The 20,003-nt window shown below is 33.0% G+C and overlaps 1 protein-coding gene across 5 annotated transcripts in view; it reads right to left on the bottom strand.

Annotated features, from left to right (window-relative positions):
* Nucleotides 1-16,730, bottom strand: part of LOC127731725 (ralA-binding protein 1-like) — a 44,220-nt gene extending 27,490 nt beyond the window's left edge. For 4 of the 5 annotated variants that reach the window (XM_052240561.1, XM_052240564.1, XM_052240562.1 and 1 more), the window contains exons 1-6: nucleotides 16,659-16,730; nucleotides 8,620-8,722; nucleotides 5,557-5,701; nucleotides 5,210-5,276; nucleotides 3,489-3,609; nucleotides 1,976-2,098 (exon numbers count right to left, since the gene is read on the bottom strand). In XM_052240561.1, coding sequence (XP_052096521.1) covers nucleotides 1,976-2,098; nucleotides 3,489-3,609; nucleotides 5,210-5,276; nucleotides 5,557-5,701; nucleotides 8,620-8,659 — 496 coding nt within the window. In that variant the 5' untranslated portion in view covers nucleotides 8,660-8,722; nucleotides 16,659-16,730. Of the gene's footprint in view, nucleotides 1-1,975; nucleotides 2,099-3,488; nucleotides 3,610-5,209; nucleotides 5,277-5,556; nucleotides 5,702-8,619; nucleotides 8,723-16,314; nucleotides 16,423-16,658 lie in introns of those variants that run through there. The other variant, XM_052240565.1, reaches the window with a different exon arrangement.
* Between the last annotated feature and the right edge of the window lie 3,273 nt (nucleotides 16,731-20,003).

Here is a 20,003-nt window from a genome sequence, read left to right as displayed (position 1 = left end):
GTAGCAAGCAAAACACACAGGTTCAGAGCTCCAGATAAGCTGCGCATTTGCGTGATCACGCAATAAAAATAATTGAAAACCCAATGCAAGTGCCCATCGCAGCCTTCTAAAACCCAATTCATGCAAAGGAAAACCCAATAATTTGTCAAAACCATGAGTTTTTAACGCTTTTAGTCGCTATTGCATTGTATTGTGTGCGTTATTTACCCTTATCTATTACATAGTCGTCGCGTAAATCTATTATTGTAATATTGAAAATCGGAAATGTCCTTTCGTTCTAAAAATAGAGCGTTGAAAGGGTCCCTGTTGAAATTTTCCGTTACCACGTGGTGATGAAAACATTTCGATCTTCTCTGTCTTTATCCAAAAAAGCGTTAGTCATGTCATCATAATTCTTTTCATATTGCTCGGGATTTAATATTACACTTAGCAATGAATTAAAATGAAAGTCAATTTCCGGTAAAAATATTGAATAGAAGCATGTTTTGGCTTCTTTTTGAGAGCTGAGGAATTATGATGATAACAAGACTGAGCTAGTGTTATCAGGAAACGTCCCTTGAACTCAAGGGGTCATGCAATGGCGCGTCCAGGGCATGTTTGCGTGCCTTAACGAGAAAAGGGTTAGAACTCGTCAGAACTAAATCAGTTGGAACATGAAAGGCCAAATCACTTATATGAAGTCAGCATCGGAAACCAAAAGTTCTAATAAGGGATAAGTAAACCCAGATTTATGTTAATAAAATTAAACAAAAACAGTGTTTATTTTTAGTTCAAGAGTAGATATAATATAATATATATTTCATTATAGTTGACGAGTGAACACACATATTAGTTTTGATGTAAATGTAGCTTGCCACTTTCTTTGTTTTTGGTCTATTGTTCTGTATGCCTAAGATACATGTAGTTGTCTTATTGACAAGTGCAGTACAACATTGTCATTTATTTGTCATTTATTTATTTGATGTTGAAGGATTATTTGTAAATTGAATGTGATCTCAGTCATTAAACCACCCTATAAACCTGGTCAAGGTTTTGAGGTATATATCTTAAATCTGGGAGCTACTTTTTTTTTTTTAAAGTAGGTCTGGCAAACAGGTGATAGGGACTGGCAGCACTATCTTACAGCACTTAATGTTCACAAATATTACATAAAAATCTAAAAAGTATTAACCACACCTACCCCCAAATAAACTGAATGCTGATGATACATGCTCTAGAAAGGTAATTAGGTACTGTCCTATTAGTGCCTCCAGTAAATATAAGTTATGGAAAATACAGAACTTTGTGGGAAACCGGACACAAATTAAACGTGCAATTGCTCGTCAGTGTATAAACCAAATAAAACAGCTATCACATATAAAAAAGGCATAGTTCAGATGAATGAACATCTCTGTTTGATAAAATGTGATTAAAACATGCCTAAATTCAATATCGTGTTGATGAAAAAACCCAATACGTTAAGGAGCTTGGTGGTGAAAAACCCAATTTGAAATTTGCTTGAGGGGTGAATTGGAATTAATAATGCAATTGAAAAACTATTTCACTCAATTAAATAAAAATTGTGGGTAATAACCCCAATTTGTGAATTCTTATCTGGAGCTCTGCAGGTTAGACGCAAAAAACTTGATTTTAAAATTGCATGTGCTAAAAAAATCACTAATTTATTACATGATGTAATTGAGTACTTTTTATCATTTGTGGATGGGAAGGCCACTGACTTTATCAGTACCTGAGGGGATATTGTTCCAAATAGATGGTCATGATGGTGCTCTAGAATTGGCATAAACATGGTAATTTGCCTGTCCAGATCACAAATTATGTAAATGAACTAATGCTAAAGATCCCTCTGGCAAAAATAACGTTACACATCATTTTAAGACATTTTATGCTTCCACACTTCTGTCTCGTACCTACAGTTATCCAACAAAACAGTGTCATGTGCATAGAAAAAGATATCATATTTTGTTTAACTTACCATGTTCCTCAATATAGTCAATACATTCCCTGAACATAGCTGGGAGTTCTACTCCATCATAACATCTATTCCTCTCCACGGCCAGGGTTAGTTGTACTCCAAATATGGCTTTCTCTGGTTCTTCTACAAATACATTACACGATAAAAACATTTTACACTTACAACATAGATTTTTGGTGTTTTTTTTGCGTTTCTTTTTTTTTTTAAGATATCTTCTGGTATGTGTTTTTTTCACTTCTCCTAAATCTATTTTGATTTTAAGAGATATATAAAAATGCACATGTTGTTGTGCTTAGCATACCCCCACTGGCAGCATACCCCCACTAGTAGTTCAAAGTATTATAAAACAGGTTGTAGGTGTCTGACTGAATCAAAAAGCACAAACATGTTACAACTCATGTTTGCCAGCTGCTGACCAAATATCAAGTCATTCTATTGAGTAGTTTTAGTGAAATGCTGACTAAAACACTTGTTGGACAGATGAAGGAATGGGCCGCCGAGGTAATCAATATATACCCCCGACTCCATTCAAGAAAACATTATGACCTACTCAAAAATAAACTTAAGTATAAATTATTATTTCATTTGAAACTATTCTAATGAGGAAAACTCTTAAATGCCAGCATTAAAAATGATCCTGTTGAAAAGAATATTATAACAACAACAACATATCGCTATCCTTTTAAAAAACGTATTTTCTTTGTATAATAAAATTGAGAATGGAAATGGGGAATATGTCAAAGAGACAACAACCCGATCAAAGAGAAGATAACAGCTGAAGGCCACCAATGGGTCTTCAATGCAGCGAGAAAATCCAGCACCTGGAGGTGGTCCTCAGCTGGTCAACATTTTGTTCTTTGCAAATGCTTCCATTGGCTAATGATAAGAAATGTAACTTTTTTAATCTGAGAAGAGTTAGTACATGGTAAACAAGTAAATTTTGAGTTATTATTCTTGGTGTACGTCATACCCCTTTTAACTGACTATTATAGTTTGTTCTTATGTTGTACTATTACACCACTGTCCCTGATAAGGGTGAGGATTTGGCGCCAGCAAACTAGTCTAACCGACCTACATTCTATATGTACCTGTCCCAAGTCAGGAGCCTGTCATCGCATGGTTGTCTTTTTTTGCTGTTTTTCATATTTCTTTTCTGTTTATTGTTCTATAAATTGTATTATTATGCTGTGCCGTTACACCATTGCACCAAGTTAGGGAAGAGTTGGTTACTCCAAACTAGTTTTAAAATATTTCTTTTTCGCAAATTGTTTTATAATAAATGAGGCTGTTAGTTTTTATTAATTGAATTGTTTCATATTTTTCATGTCTGGCTTTTTTATTGCCAACGATACGATACTGGTTTTTCTCATTGTTGAAGGCTGTACAGTTGCCTCTAATTGCTTACATCCACTTATTTGAACTCTGGTGGATAATTGTCTCATTAACAATCATACCACATCTTCTTATTTCTATATCAAGTATACATGTTGTAAATATTTTTTTATGCATTTACTAGATGTATCTGTTACTTGTTCCACAGGTTTGTTCTTCTTTTTATCTTTTTTATGTTTCTTGTGCTCTTTCCCTTCTTTCTTCTTTTCTTTTTCTTCTTTTTTCACCTCTTTCTTTTCATCCTGCAAAAATTCAATTTGATTTTGTTTTTATTTCCTTTAAAAAGACTGATCTTGCTGGTGGGACTTTATTTCAGCTAGACTTTACTGGATATGAATGTTATACATTTAACATAGCAGACACCCAAACCCCTTCTGCCCCTTATTAGTATTGGGGTTACTACGTGACTGGGAAGGTTTTGATTACATATTTTTATACACCACTTACCCTAAGGTTGAAGTAATTTATGACTTAGGATTTGAAATTAGCAGAGGCCCATTCGCCAATAGCCTCTAAAATTTGGTGTGGGCTGATAAAATTTCTGCTTTTCTCGTATAGAACTATATATATTGGCCACAGAATTTAAGCTGTGGGCTACCATGCCAAAATTTTAACTTCAATCCCTGTATATCTTTACTTGTGCCCCAAATTTAGAGAATTTTAAATACTGGTACAGAAACCACAAAAAACTTTATTCTTTTTTTTTAACAAAAATATGTTTTGATTAATTATCCTCAGCTGAGGCCACTCCTAATTGAATACTTTAGTCTTTTGACATAAATGTACAAAATTGGAGTGAGTGCCTAAGATTTTCATATGTTTCATTTATAGTTAGAAACAAATATTTTAGCAAAAAAAACCTGAAAATGGTTAGAGGAAGACGTAAATTAACTTTTATTCTACTAAAATCCTACAAATTTCAAGAATAAGAAATAATATAATGGAACCAACTTGTTTTAGTTTTCTGTGATTTTGGGGTGTGTGATGACATATAATAATGAAATTGTCAATTTCATTAAAATGTGGCAATAATTCTGAAAGTCTTCACGGAATGGGGTTAATTTTTGGTTTAGGTTCCAAATATTTTGAAGTGAGGCGAATCTGCAAAACTAAATATCAGTTTCGAGTGGCCTTATGGATGGTTTTTTTTTATGTTATACAACATGCTAAACCCACTAAATTATGCATGTACTTGTCTCAAGTCAGGAGCCTGTTATTCAGTGGTTGTCATCTGTTGCTACATACCATATTTGTTTTCATTTGTTTTGTCCACATAAGTCAGGCCATAAGTTTTCTTGATTTAATTGTTTTACATTTGTCATGTCAGGCCTTTTATAGCTTCCTATATCGTATAAGATTTGCCCATTGATGACAGCTGTATTGTGACCTATAGTTGATAACATCTAGGCATTTGGTCTCTGGTAGAAATTTGTCTCATTAGCAATCATACCACATCTTCTTATTTTATTTGTATATTTAAGATTTGAATGATTGTTTTTGTAATATATAAATTTAATGTAAAAGAGTTGACCGAAGTACATTTTGTATGAAGCGCGGAAGCACTTCATTCTTAAAATGTACGCACGGTAAACGCTTTTACAACCCTATGAAATTACAAAAAGAAGCATTCAATTCTTATAATTACATTTTTTCGCTATGATCATGAAAACATGATTACTATCAAGTTTTTCTTTTATTTACCTGTGCACTTTATTGTGGAAGCTCGTGGCATCATGAATGTTACATCTCATTTTAAGAATGAAGCGAGATTGCTGTTAGTCAATCAAAATAAAATAAAACATACATGTAATGTATAGAAACATATAAACACCACAACTATACCTTGTCTTTGTCCTTCTTCTTTGTAGAAAACTTGAATCCTTTTGGTTTCTTTAACTTTGATGGACTCCTGAATATTGAGCAAAATATTGTATCAGACATGGTTTCTATTCAGATAAGATTTTTAATTCCGATCAGTGAAAATAAATATCAGCACTAAAAAAAAGTTTGTCACAAGAAATAATAATTAACATGATAAATATATTATTCTGTCAGAAAAATACATTCACATTAAAGAATGTAGTCCCTAATCTGAAAAATGGAGTTAACCTTATTTTACATCTTCTCTTTTATCATATGCATGTGAATCATCACAAAATTGAAATATCAAAAAGGGGGGATAACCTTACTTTACATCCTCTGACGTAACTAAAGATTCGTCAGAATCATCTTCATCAAACATGACATATCCTTTATCTTTCTGTCCTTTCTTTCCATCGGTTTTCTTCCCCAACAAATTCTTTCTTCTGTTTTGTTTATCATGGTCATCATCTCCTGTAAAACAGTTTCCCAACATTACAACTTTGTATAAAATCAGGGAGACGAAAGATTCCCAACATTACAATTTAGTAAAAAATCAGAGAGACGAAAGATTCCCAACACTACAACTCAGTATAAAGTCAAGGAGACGAAAGATTCCCCACACTACAACTTAGTATAAAGTCAAGGAGACAAAAGATTCCCCACACTACAACTTAGTATAAAGTCAAGGAGACAAAAGATTCCCCACACTACAACTTAGTACAAAATCAGGGAGACGAAAGATTCCTAACACTACAACTTAGTACAAAATCAGGGAGACGAAAGATTCCCCACACTACAACTTAGTATAAAGTCAGGGAGACGAAAGATTCCTAACACTACAACTTAGTATAAAGTCAAGGAGACGAAAGATTCCCCACACTACAACTTAGTATAAAGTCAAGGAGATGAAAGATTCCTAACACTACAACTTAGTATAAAGTCAAGGAGATGAAAGATTCCTAACACTACAACTTAGTATAAAGTCAGGGAGACGAAAGATTCCCAACACTACAACTTAGTATAAAGTCAGGGAGACGAAAGATTCCTAACACTACAACTTAGTATAAAGTCAGGGAGACGAAAGATTCCTAACACTACAACTTAGTATAAAGTCAGGGAGACGAAAGATTCCTAACACTACAACTTAGTACAAGGTCAGGGAGACGAAAGATTCCCAACATTACAACTTTGTATAAAATCAGGGAGAAGAAAGATTCCCCACACTACAACTTAGTATAAAATCAGGGAGACGAAAGATTCCCCACACTACAACTTAGTACAAAATCAGGGAGACGAAAGATTCCTAACACTACAACTTAGTATAAGGTCAGGGAGACGAAAGATTCCCAACATTAAAACTTTGTATAAAATCAGGGAGAAGAAAGATTCCCAACATTACAACTTTGTATAAAATCAGGGAGAAGAAAGATTCCCCACACTACAACTTAGTATAAAATCAGGGAGACGAAAGATTCCCCACACTACAACTTAGTACAAAATCAGGGAGACGAAAGATTCCTAACACTACAACTTAGTACAAAATCAGGGAGACGAATGATTCCTAACACTACAACTTAGTATAAGGTCAGGGAGACGAAAGATTCCCCACACTACAACTTAGTACAAAATCAGGGAGACGAAAGATTCCTAACACTACAACTTAGTATAAGGTCAGGGAGACGAAAGATTCCCAACATTAAAACTATGTATAAAATCAGGGAGAAGAAAGATTCCCAACACTACAACTTAGTATAAAATCAGGGAGACATATATTATTTTTTTTTCTTTTGATTAAAACTGATAATTTACTTCTGGTTTTACATTCAATGATAATACGGTCTTTTTTAGCCAAGCTGTTTTTAAAATTCTAGTTTCATTTGACCATGTTTATATTCTTTGTTTTACATTGTTTTTTTGATATGTCATGTATGTAGTTCTTGTGAAAGATGCTATAAATGAACAGACAGGGGTTTAATAGTGTACCCTTCCCTCCTTTAGGATGTGGAATAAAAAAAAACGTGACAACAGATTTAGTGAAAATATGTCATAAACATTCTGAAAGAGATATGACCTCTTCATGCAATACAAAAATATAATAACAGAGCATCAACAGGATGTAGGATCAAATGTTTTCAAAGTCTACTGGCAATATATGTACAGATATTTAGTTGGTATATATATTTATAACCTGTTCTGTTACAATCATAAATAAACTCATCATAGATACCAGGATTAAAATTTTGTATGCCAGACTAGCGTTTCGTCTGCAAAAGACTCATCAGTGACACTTAAATAAATCAATGGGGAATGTGTCCTTTGGACACAGATGATGCCCCCGCTTGCATATAAAGTTATAAAGGAACATAACTCAAGAACTGTAAAAGTGATGCTACCCAAATTTGTACTTGATCTGTGTTTTGTGGTAATAAGCATTGTGCATATGTTTCATAACATTAAATTGAGGCAAACTTAAGTTAGAGAACGGAAACTCTGAATTTTTCCATTTGTAAAGGGGCATAACTCTAGAACGGTAAAAGTGACACCACCAAACTGCCAAAATTCAAACTTGATCTGTGTTTTGTGGTAAAGAGCATTGTATATAAGTTTCACAATATTTGGTAGAGGCAATCTAAATTAGAGAACAGAAACAAAAAATTCAGCATTTTTTTCCATTTGTAAAGGGGTATTACTCTAGAATTGTAGAAGTGACCACACCAAAATTCAAACTTGATCTATGTTTTGTGGTAAAGAGCATTGTGTATAAGTTTCATAACATTTGGTTGAGGCAAACTGTATAAGAGAATGGAAACAAAAAATTCAGCATTTTTCCATTTCTAAAGGGGCATAACTCTAGAATGGTAAAAGTGACCACACCAAAATTCAAACTTGATCTGTGTTTTGTGGTAATGAGCATTGTGTATAAGTTTAATAACATTTGGTTGAGGCAAACTTAAGTTAAAGAACGGAAACGAAAAATTCAGCAATTTTTCCATTTGTAAAGGGGCATAACTCTAGAACGTTAAAATTGATGCTACAAAAATTCAAACTTGATCTGTGTTTTGTGATAATGAGTATTGTGTATAAGTTTCATAACATTTGGTTGAGGCAAACTAAAGTTAGAGAACGGAAACAAAAAAATTCAGCAATTTTTCCATTTGCAAAGGGGCATAACTCTAGAATGGTAAAAGTGACACCACCAAAGTTCAAACTTGATTTGTGTTTTGTGGTTATAAGCATTGTGTATAAGTTTCATAACATTTGGTTGAGGCAAACTAAAGTTAGAGAATGGAAACTAATTTTGGGACGTATGGACGGACGTACGGAGGTACGTACAGATGGACAAGGGTAAAAAGTTCAAAAGGCAATATAAAGTACGAAGTAAGCTTTACCTGTATAACCTTTGTCAGTTTCTTGATTATCAAAACTCATTGTAGGTCAGCTTCTCTATACCATGTATACATTTACATTTTTTGATGATTTTCTACACATTGTCTGTAATGAAAGAGATAAAATTACATTCTTGCAGTTCATTTTTTCTAAAAGGATAGTTTTGTAACTAAATGCATAAGATTTTTGAATGACAAAAATAATTTTGTAAAACATCAAAAAAGATCATACAGTGTTCTCCCCAGGGCCTTTTAGCATCATGGTAATGTGATGCTATTTTTCTTGAATATGATGCTATCTGAAATGAGTTTATAAGTTTTTTAACCCCTGAAACTTTCAGGTTTTGGGAAAACAAACATGCATAAAGCATTGTTTTGTTTTATTTTTTTTGTTGTAGGATTACAAATTTTTAATTTAACTTCAATCTTTTATCTCGCGAACAAAATGAAGATATCTTGCATTTATTTTATAAGGGGGCATAACTCGAGAACAGTAAAAGTGACGCCACCCAAATTTGAACTTGATCTGTGTTGTGTGGTAATAAGCATTGAGCAGTCAGGGGACTTATTGAAATAAGTGATTTTTAAATCACTTATTTAAGTAGCAAATTCGAAGTTTTGTCACAAATTGTGATTTTGTAGTTATACAAAAATTTTAAACACATAGGTTTAGATATCTTTTCATTAGTAAAATTGAAAAAAATGAACAGTCAGGGATATAACTCTATAGGGTTATTACAGAAAAATAACATACATTTGTTATTGTGGACTAAAAAGTCAAAGAACTGTGATAACATATGTATGTTACATGTTTCATAGGGACAATATACATCATTAGATTAGTTAAAATGTATACAAGTTCTATTGATATTACTATTGTCTTTATGTATACTCAACTATAGAAAGATATAACAGTTCACAGTTTGCCAATTATGCATACTACACCTATGTTATTACAGAAAAAATATGCTTGTAATAACTAAAGGGTGTTATCACAGCTTCTCTACATCACTCCAAAGCATTTGACCAGACATACATCATGCTTAATTACAATGTATTTTAATTTAATGTTAGAAATAATGACCAGAGCATCTAATGAGGTTCTGCGCAAGCTTCCTAGTAATTCCCAAGTGTCTCATATAATAAGTTACATTCCTTTAATAACTAAGCCTTGTTATTACAGCTAAGTTGATCTCTTAAAAGCCTCATCTCATTGAATTACAAAAAATGTACCATGGTTAATCAAAAATGTATTAATTTAATTAAAACATTAGTTATCAAGGCTATGTATTTAGTTTCTGCGCAAAGTCTCAAGAGTTCCCTAGAGCCCACTATAGATTAAAATATTTTTGATTTATTTTACAAATAACAAACATGTGTTATTACAGATTTAGAAAATTTAAGGAATAAAGAGAAGACAACTCATGAAAGTATCTGTAATAACACATGCAAGTTATTTTCTGTAATAACCCTATAGAGTTATATCCCTGACTGATGAACTTTTTGCTTCTTTTAAGCAGTAAGGTTTATGCCTTTGATGCAATCATTTAGCTGCAAATTCTATTTTAGTGGAAAAAATGCTATAAAAAAGGCTTTACATAATGAACTGATACTTTCTTAACAGATTTTTCCCGGCAGTGGGAGTATTTTTCCTGTAAAATTCAAGGTTTCATCTTATAGATTATGTATTTAAAATTCTACTGTTCGCCATCAAAGTTTCACTGTTCCGGGGTGTTGAAATTAGTGGGGGTTATTAAAATAATGATACTTAAAGAAGTGATTTTTTGGAAGGAAAATGAGGTATGATACTTAAACAAGTGATTTTTATCCTAGATTTAGTACAAGGTCATCACCTGACATGACCCGGTCATCCTATCAACACAGATGTTGGTTTTGATAATTTTAGCAACATAATTAGTACCTGGATCAGTAGTAATCTATATTTAAAGCTACACAATAAAATTAAATCACTTAGTCTAGTGATTAATTTGTACTACTTAAATAGGTGATTATTAAAGAAAGACAACTCTTACTTCCAACCTTTATGGACATAATGTTACTTGAATCAGTGATTTAGAAAATCACTTATTTAAGTAAGTCCCCTGACTGTTGAGTATAAGTTTCATAAATACCAGAGGCAAGCTAGAGTAAGAGAATGGAAACTAATTTTGGGATGTACGTAGTGACAAGGATAATACTTAATCATTGTTAATTCCGACTCTGGTGGCAGCGGGCATAAGCCATAACCCATTTATGAGGATCTTCCCCAACCTGATCAAATATGAAAAAAAATGTACAATATCTAAGTCGTTAGGTATTACTGAGTTTGAAGTTGCATACAGCATGGAAACGGTTGATGGATACGGTAACATCTTGTCCATATAGCCTTTGATAACTACTTCGGTGTTAGGTTGTATGATAATCGGTTTTGTCTCTGCTGATTTCACCAGTGCCAAACGGTTATGTTGTCTTTCAAGTTCTTTCTCTCTTAAGGTCATACATCTGAATGCTAAGTAGTATGGTGTCATCAGGTTAGCATCTTGTAGAAAACGTGTACCATGTTCTTGTTTGATGTCCTTCATAACTTCAGATAAGATGTTTGTTCCGATAAGCAGTGGTACTTCTTTATGATATTCGCTGTCTGGTATGATGAGGAATACACCAGGTTGAATCTTGTTGTCAGCTGCTCCTTGAAGTTGCAAGTCAGCTTCAATGTATCCTTTGTAAGGTAAACGTTGTCCATCGGCGCATTCTATGTTCAAAAGAAAACTGAGTGACTGTAATGGCGTTGAATATAGATGCTGATTGTAAAAACTCTCGCTTATCGTTGATACAGTTGAACCTGTGTCGAGAAGTGCTGTTGTATTAATTCCATTTATAGTAATAGTGACTTCATTTGATGAACCAAGTAGTCCTGATGTGGACGATTTCTGTTCAGTTTGTTGTGTTGATTGTTTCATGATGAACGTTTGTTGGAGGTTCAGAGCACGCTGTGTCTTTCTTGAATGATCAAGTCGTACAGTGCAGTCTACGGCGTAGTGTCCTGGCTGCCTGCAGCGCCAACAGGTGAAATCATTCTGTTTGCGTCTTCTCTGTTGTTCTACTGGTCTGTATATGGTTGTTTCGTCTGGGTGGTATGGTGTCCATGATGTATCTCTTCTTGACCATTGAATGTTAGTAGATGGTTGGTCACAATTTCTATCTTCCTTCAAAGCCTTGACATCTTGTGAGAGTTGTTTCACCAAAGCTATAAGCTGCTGAATTTGCCTGTTTTCTACAGTTGTTGTCGTTGATTTACTAGTAGCATGCATAGATGGTTTCTTTTTCAAAGATGGCTTGAGGTTATGTTGATTCTCTATTTCTCTTGTAGCTTTCAGTAAGGAATGAAAATCTGTGATGGTATCTTTCTTGTAGCGGACAATATTCTTCATCTCCGGTCTCAATCCATCAAAGAACTTGGATGTAAGCATGTCGTTGATGTTTTCCTCGGTCACATTCTTTCTGTTCTTGGCTTTGCTTAGTATCTCCTCTAATCGACAAGCCCATGTTGCAACGTCTTCGTCATCTTGCTGTCTGGCCGTGTAGAATTGGCCAAGTAAAGCTTCAGGTGGATAAACAGATCCGTATATGCTGTCCATCTTATCAATGATGTCGTCAATGGTTGCTTCCGGACCAAGTCGCATGGGAACCTTGCTAGCATCTCCACGCAAAGAACGTCTAATGGCCATCGTGATAGTTTCATGTGTATGTCCTGTCTTGATGAGACACTGTACCTCATATCTCCATAGGTCATATGGTGTACTAGTCTTTGCATCTCCGGAAAATGCTGATATCCGTGGTAAGTAGACATTCCATAAATCATCATCTGTGTCTTTATAGTCTTCCATCCAGGTTTTGAAATCATCTGGTGTCTGAGCGCATGGTTTGAGGTCCATCTCCTTGAAGGCCAAAACTATGTTGCTGATCTCATCCTTGGATAGATAATCCGACATGGCTGTACAAAATGATAATACCTAAACTATAGAAATAAAATGCTGAGATGAAATCTGAAATAAACAAAATCTTCTGAAACAAAAACAAAAAATATTAAGTTCCTAAAAGAAGAAAAAAAATATGTCTGAAATGAATACAAATATATACCAAAAATTAGTGCTAAAACAAAATAAGGATGTTAAGTACCTACAATAGGAACAAAGTATCTGAAAGAAAAACAAATATATGAATAATGTTAATTTATCCTAAAATACAAAGAAATCATCTGGAATAAATAAAATAAACAAAACGTTTTAAGTACCTATAACAGAAATAAAGATTCTGAAATTAAATAGGAAAAAAATAAGTTAAGTACCTGAAATCTAAGAAGAAAAAAAAATAAAATTAATATCTGCAGTCTACTGTCTAATCTACAGAAAACAATAAATATAGAATCAATGCAAATCCAAATATGATATACGATAATCTGGAAATCTAAATGAATATCCTGTCAAAAGAATAAGATTAGTAACTCTAACTACTACAAAGGTCTGAAATCAAAATTATGATTAAGTATCAACAAACTCGACAACAGTGCCTAAATAAATATAGAGTAATATAGTAATGGACTGAAATGACTAACTCCTCTGAAAATAAACAGATTAGATGACAAATGCAACTCCGCAATGGTAAATCAATATACTGAAATCAAAACTCTTACTATATGTATACAAAAAAAATACAAAATGGATCTCAGAAATACTATATAAAAGTATAATGTACACAGTGGCTAACAATACCTCGCAACTGAAAACCAATGAATATGTATAAGGAAAACAAATATAAGTAGTATCAATATACACCCACGTACCTTTCTTAAAGTTCCTACCCAGCTATGCCTCTGAAAATCACACACACCTAATACTCACCAAAATGTGTGTAATTTATTCCTAACTGAGTACGACTAACTGCTACATATAATCAAAAAATATATATAAGCAAATATATATTATACAATATAATGTAAAGTAGTAACTGGTACTGCTGCTGCTGCTGCTGTAAATAATATCACTGTATCATCAATGAAATCACTGAAAGTCCTTAAACTTAAAACGTATTAAAGAATCAGTCAGTCAACAAGAAGAACCGAAGCAACAGATCTACCTATACAACACAATGTAGACACCTATCAAGTACCCCTAATAGCCAGAACCTATCAATCAAACAACACGTATACTTACTCAACTATAAATATGTATACTTCTAGTTCCTTAGTGCTTTATACCTACTACTTCAAATGTACAAGTCACTCCAGGCAGTTACTTCTGTACTTATATTTTTCACTTACCTTCAAATTTTATAGGTAAATATCTGCGACAGCAAAGTTCTGTGGAACTTTACGAGTAAAAGAGTATTTGTCGTGTCTCTGGTCTTTGCAACAATCCTAACTTACAGGAGTGGGGATTGGGCAGTTATGAATCTATTTATTATGTACACAATAATATGCAAATTATTTCAATGTACAAATATCAACACAATGTATTTTATTACAAAGTCAAATATAATATATATCAATTACAAACAGTAGCAACTGTTTACTTTTCTACCTTTGTGTCACACTTTTTTTAAATTTTAATGTAAGTTAACTAACTGTAAATGTGTTCGAAAGCTAATTACATAATCAAATTCTGAATGAAAATTTACAGTTATTTCAACAAAATTTTACAACAAAAATTTAATTCCAAATACAGCTAATATGTATGAGATAACTTTTCATAATTTACGGAAAAAGAACAAAGAAAGTTATTTTAAAAAAAAATTCAAGTGACACAATCAATGTTTATATATACACAGTTCAAATACAAATAAAGAATATATTCAATGTCAATCAACTAATTAGTATGTATCAAAAGTTTTACTAAATGATATTTAATTATAAAGTCAAAACACACACCGGTACATTAAATACAACTCAGTTTAAAAGTAACATCTATTGTCAATCGGTAATCACTGAGGTATAGCGACATCTACGGGTATCGTGTATTGCCAAAATACGAATAATTCTTCATTCTCTTCATTATTCACCAAAAACGTCTGATCTACCAAAAAAAACAACTTTGGGCGCCATTATAATAGTCTTGTTTTACGGGGGTTCCATAAACGACAAGTCTAGGGTTCTTTGACATCACTTTATTATACAAGTAAACATAGGGAAAATAACCCTGCAATAACAATAGCATATAATTATCACATTTATCAATATCACAGTCTTATTAAAGTCTTATACTAGAATCATACAAATAGTATACTGGTGTAATTAACAATGTTACAAGATCGTATGAAATATTCTATTCCATATACAATAAACTATACTGAGTATCAAGAATGCAGTGACATTCATAATATGCAACAAACTTGCAATTATATTTCTAAATACAAATACATATATCTGATAAGTCGTATCAAATAGCATATCATTATTATCAACCAAGCGTATTATAAACAAGTCGAATGTATCGTACTTCATAAACGAGTGTCATTCATAAAACCTTTATCATATGAAGGTTATTAACTGTTCACTATAGTATTCTAGCTATTAAGTTCGTATGCACTACTGTAATGTTTAATATCTATTATCGAACTCAAATTAACTGACATATAGGTACAATATAATATGACCCTTACCAATCTGTGGAACCAGGTTATATATCTAACATCTACAGTACAACCAGTGTGTTACAGGAACATCATAATCTATGTGTTCTGAAAATAATACACAATAGTAAATACTAGGATCTAGGAAAATAATGATCCCTTATACAAAATACAACATATTAAAGACTGATATAATAAAATCAAGCTATTACACAAAATTACCATATATGGCAATATTAACGCAATTGTCAATGTGACGTCATAGATCCATAACTGAAAGGTCAAGGTCACTTTCAAAATCATTCGTAAATCTCCCTTTCTACATCCAAACTACAGATTCAAATCATATATTCTCAGATTAATACATAAACTATCTTACTCCTATCATATCTAAGGTCTATGGGCATACTTACCTATAAACGGGCAGAATTGTATAGCATGCACTGCATACGCCTTTCATACACCACAAAGAACATAAAATGTACTTACCAGATATAAAGAATGTAATTTCCAATAACTACAGTGATTCCAAAGTATGGAAACTTCAGTGAGTACTAACGAGCACTAAATAGAATGTCTCTATATAAGTTTCATCACTATATACGGTTTAAATAAGAAGTAAATATTAAATATGTATGTCTCCAATTTTCAAGAATTAACCACCATTACTTCTTTTCCAAAATCTGAGGTGTGTCCAGAATGACCAATAAGAACTGACCATAAAGATAAACAAGGTGTGACAATTAATTTACTAATGAGTTGGACGGGTAGATACAATTACAACTTTGCTCAATGAAGTATGACTGACTAGAACTTTCATACAATTTATAGTGTAAAGAGATAATAAACTATAAATCAAAAGATCAAATGATCAGAGTGAATGAATAAAGTATAATATCTGGCATGTAATAAAATGTAAAATACTAATAAATGAAATATGTAAAAATATACTCTGTCACATTAAGATTGTATGCAAAAAGATGCTGAATATCTCTTTAGAAAAGGTTGTGATAAAAATTGCATTATACCTCAACTGGTCTATCCTACTACATTTCAAATGGTTGATTATACCTGAATTGATGTATAATCCACCAATTAATGTTATTCCTGACCTGGCTATTAGACAACTTAAGATACATCGACATTCATGACATTAACGTGCCAAAGGGACTAGGTACCGTATAATCTACGGGGTTATTTTTCCCTAGTCCGAGATTACTCTGACGTCCAACGGCTGTTTTGCCAGACAAGCTGGGGCCGTGGCTCCCACGGCCCAGCTTGTCTGGCAAAACAGTCGTTGGACGTCAGAGTAATCTCGGACCATTTTTTCCCAATCCTTTATGAAAATTGGTGGTAATAAAAAACGATGTTTGATCATGCATGTTGCGTATTTTTTACATGAAGTGTTAGCTTACCTCACCAAAATATGAGATTTTTTTTATGTTCACCGGAAATCTTCCTAATTTATAAAACACTCATCATATCGGTCTGGACATGCAAAATCTCCGGCCTCTTAACTATAACTTCAAATCTTTATTGTACGTAAATGTGAGCATATATTAGACAAACATTCTCAATCTATCACAGTATACATAATAATATAAAAATAATGAATTATTTATTTAACTCAGTTAGAACTAGTCAAATTTCCATTGAAGCCCTGAAACAAAAATACATGTATACAGTTAACATTAAAATACAATAATTAATTAAAAGTTTTCATAATCATACAATAAAAGAAAATGAATAATTTAACTTGCAAAGAATTTTCAAGAAAATGATTGTAACAATGTTTCTTGAATAATTCCACATTCCGAATGTTTTTGTCATTGTCAGAGAACGGTATAAACTATTCCATGCCTTAATTGCCGGGTTACAGAATAATGAAAAGATTTCTTCAACGGCAGGGGTATCATTCTGAAGAAAAAAAAATGAGTGTCATCCTTCCTTTCATCGAGTTCTGCATTATCAACAACAGTCAAAAACAAAAACTGGAGGGTCACCTCAGGAACCTTTTCTTCGTCTGTCCACTATATTTCAACGGTTAACCTCCCCCCCCCCCCCCCCCCCCACACACACCCGAGCGTCAACTGATACGGGACATTACCGTTTATTCATATAATTGTAATTGAAACAAGTAACTTGTGTAAAATTGAAGACCTGTTAATTTTTTTCTAATTAATTCTGTCATTCTCAATTTTGCACCGCCATGCATGGCTAAAACAGAAAAATACCAACAGATAAATAACAGTACACAAAACACATCATTGAAAAATAAAGACTGAACAACACGAAACCCCACCACAAACTGGAGGTGATCTAGGGTGCTTCGGAAGGGTAAACAGATCCTACTGCACTTGGGACATCCGTTGTGTCGCTTATGTAAGTAAAACCCCGTTAATAAGTTTAAATTGGTAGATCACAATTAATTTGCCGCAGGACGTTAAGCAGCCATCCATCATCATCATCACCGTATACCTTTCAAAAAATAACCAATATTTTCTTTTTTAAATACTTTTTTTCAATGCATGGCATAATGTAAGCCGACTTTACCGGTTACGTGTAAAAATAATTGGACATTTTAGTTAGGGTATTTAGAAAATACATTTAAAGGGTTTGAAAATAAAAGTTACCGTATGTTGCTACGACAATTACAAGGCGCAATCAACTGTACTGTGAAGTGATATCTCCAGTTTTATAGAAGTTTTTTCTCAACTTTATTCAACGATGATTTCTGAACTTAGGGTTACTGTAAGATGAAAAGAGGAGTAAGTACAAAGTGGGCAATTAGTCAAAGAATACAAACATTCTTTGCAAAAAAAAGGAAGACCAATTGACATGATTGACTAACAGCAGTTCACATAACACATTACAGAAAACCAAAGATTGAGATAAAGAAGCGACAACACAGTCAAATCACGTGTTAAACCTTTAAATTTAAACAGATGGGAACACTGCATATCTCTTTGTTGACATAATGATATGTCAGCTCAACCAGTACACGTTGCACTATACTGTACTAACTTTTAAAAAACTGCATAACTAATAGCGACCATTCAGTGTATAATTCAATACAAGGTATAAAAAGGGCATATGAAATCAACGGTCTAAAAGATCTTGCTACTAACACCTAAGGTATGTCAATACTAGTATCATCCAAACGGGTTGTACTAAAAAAAACTGACAAATAGACACAGTAAGAACCGAAAAAAAGACTGACAAATAGACCCAGTTAGTACCGAAAAAAGACGGGGAAATAGACACAGTTAGGACCGACCCGATATGTAAATAGAACTTTGTGATATGTTCAAAGATTGCGAAAATCATTGACTATTAATTAAACCGTCATGTGATGGCTGATCATGGTAAAACTCGTGCGTAATGTTTTAATGAAAAATCTATATCTATTCTTGAACTATAAATTTTCCAAAAGTTTGTTATTGTATTTTCAAAAAATCTCCTCTGTAAAGATATGTGTGTCGATTTTAACATCCATGTTGCTTAGGTAACGGATATAGAAAGTAGAATATAAAACAATAATGCTTTAACCATCTTGGTCATGGTGTTTCTACTTTGTCTTTGCTCTAATGATTCTTTAGTTCCATATTTCAATTAGATTGTGAGTGTCCGTCTTTATTTTCTTTATTATTTTGATGTAATCAAATAATTTCTTTACGTACGATGTTACGTCCATAGATTTTTAAAAAGTAAAAAAGTTAACATACATTAAATCTGATAATATGCAGGATCATACGACAAGCAAAGTATCATATGTTAGTGAATAGAAGCAGGAGATATGATTAACATACAATTCTGGACAAATGCTTTCGATTATCATGTCAGATACATTACCGAAATAATACCATCAAAATTTCGCTTTACATTGCCAGTAACGTGGTAACATGTACTAGTACTCATTTTGTTGAAATCGCAAGCATCGTTACGTTAAGTCAGTAACGTTAAGAAATTCTAAGTTTTATTGATAACTTCTAGACAGACCCCGGAAACAGACACTCAGCTGGAAATGTTCAAGTAACACCGAGAGTGTTTTCAGTTTTTCTTGTCTCCATCGGATTTACAAAAAAGCAAGAGTATGTACGATGATGTTAAATAATTGTCCAACTATAACGACAGTGTGCTGTATTCATGTGTGTCCGTTAATTATAACACCAAATGCTAAGTGACACCGTTGACCGCTAACATGTCATATCAAAGAGAAATACCAAAGAGAAAGTACTTAATCAATCGTAAGTCTTTATAGTTCATTGGAAATAAGAAGATGTGGTATGAGCGCCAATGAAACAACACTCCATCCAAGTCACAATCAATTCAAACAGGAAAACCAACGGTCTAATCAATATAAAAAACGAGAAACGAGATTTACACTTATGAACCACATCAACAAACGACAACCACTGAACAACAGGTTCCTGACGTAGGACAGGTGCAAACATTGTCTTAGTAAGTGATTTTGTACTTTGTTTTGTCTAGTTTTGGAGGTAATTTGTTTAATATATTGGTCCACTATTTGTGTCGTACCAATTCACCTGCAGACATGTGGCAAAAGCTTGGATAAGTGCAATGCTATGATTATACGTCATTCATTTTTCTTTTTCTTCAAAATAATCTGACCTTATTAATATTGACAAATTATCGACAAATAACAAATAAGTAGATGTGGTTTGATAACAAGTGAGACAGCTATCCATCAAAAACCTATTAACAAAGATCGATGTAACAAATTACAGGTCGCCAAACGA

The sequence above is a fragment of the Mytilus californianus genome, unplaced genomic scaffold (assembly GCF_021869535.1).
Source record: "Mytilus californianus isolate M0D057914Y unplaced genomic scaffold, xbMytCali1.0.p SCAF_20, whole genome shotgun sequence".
NCBI lineage: Eukaryota > Metazoa > Mollusca > Bivalvia > Mytilida > Mytilidae > Mytilus > Mytilus californianus.
This window is presented reverse-complemented; position numbering and strand designations above follow the sequence as displayed.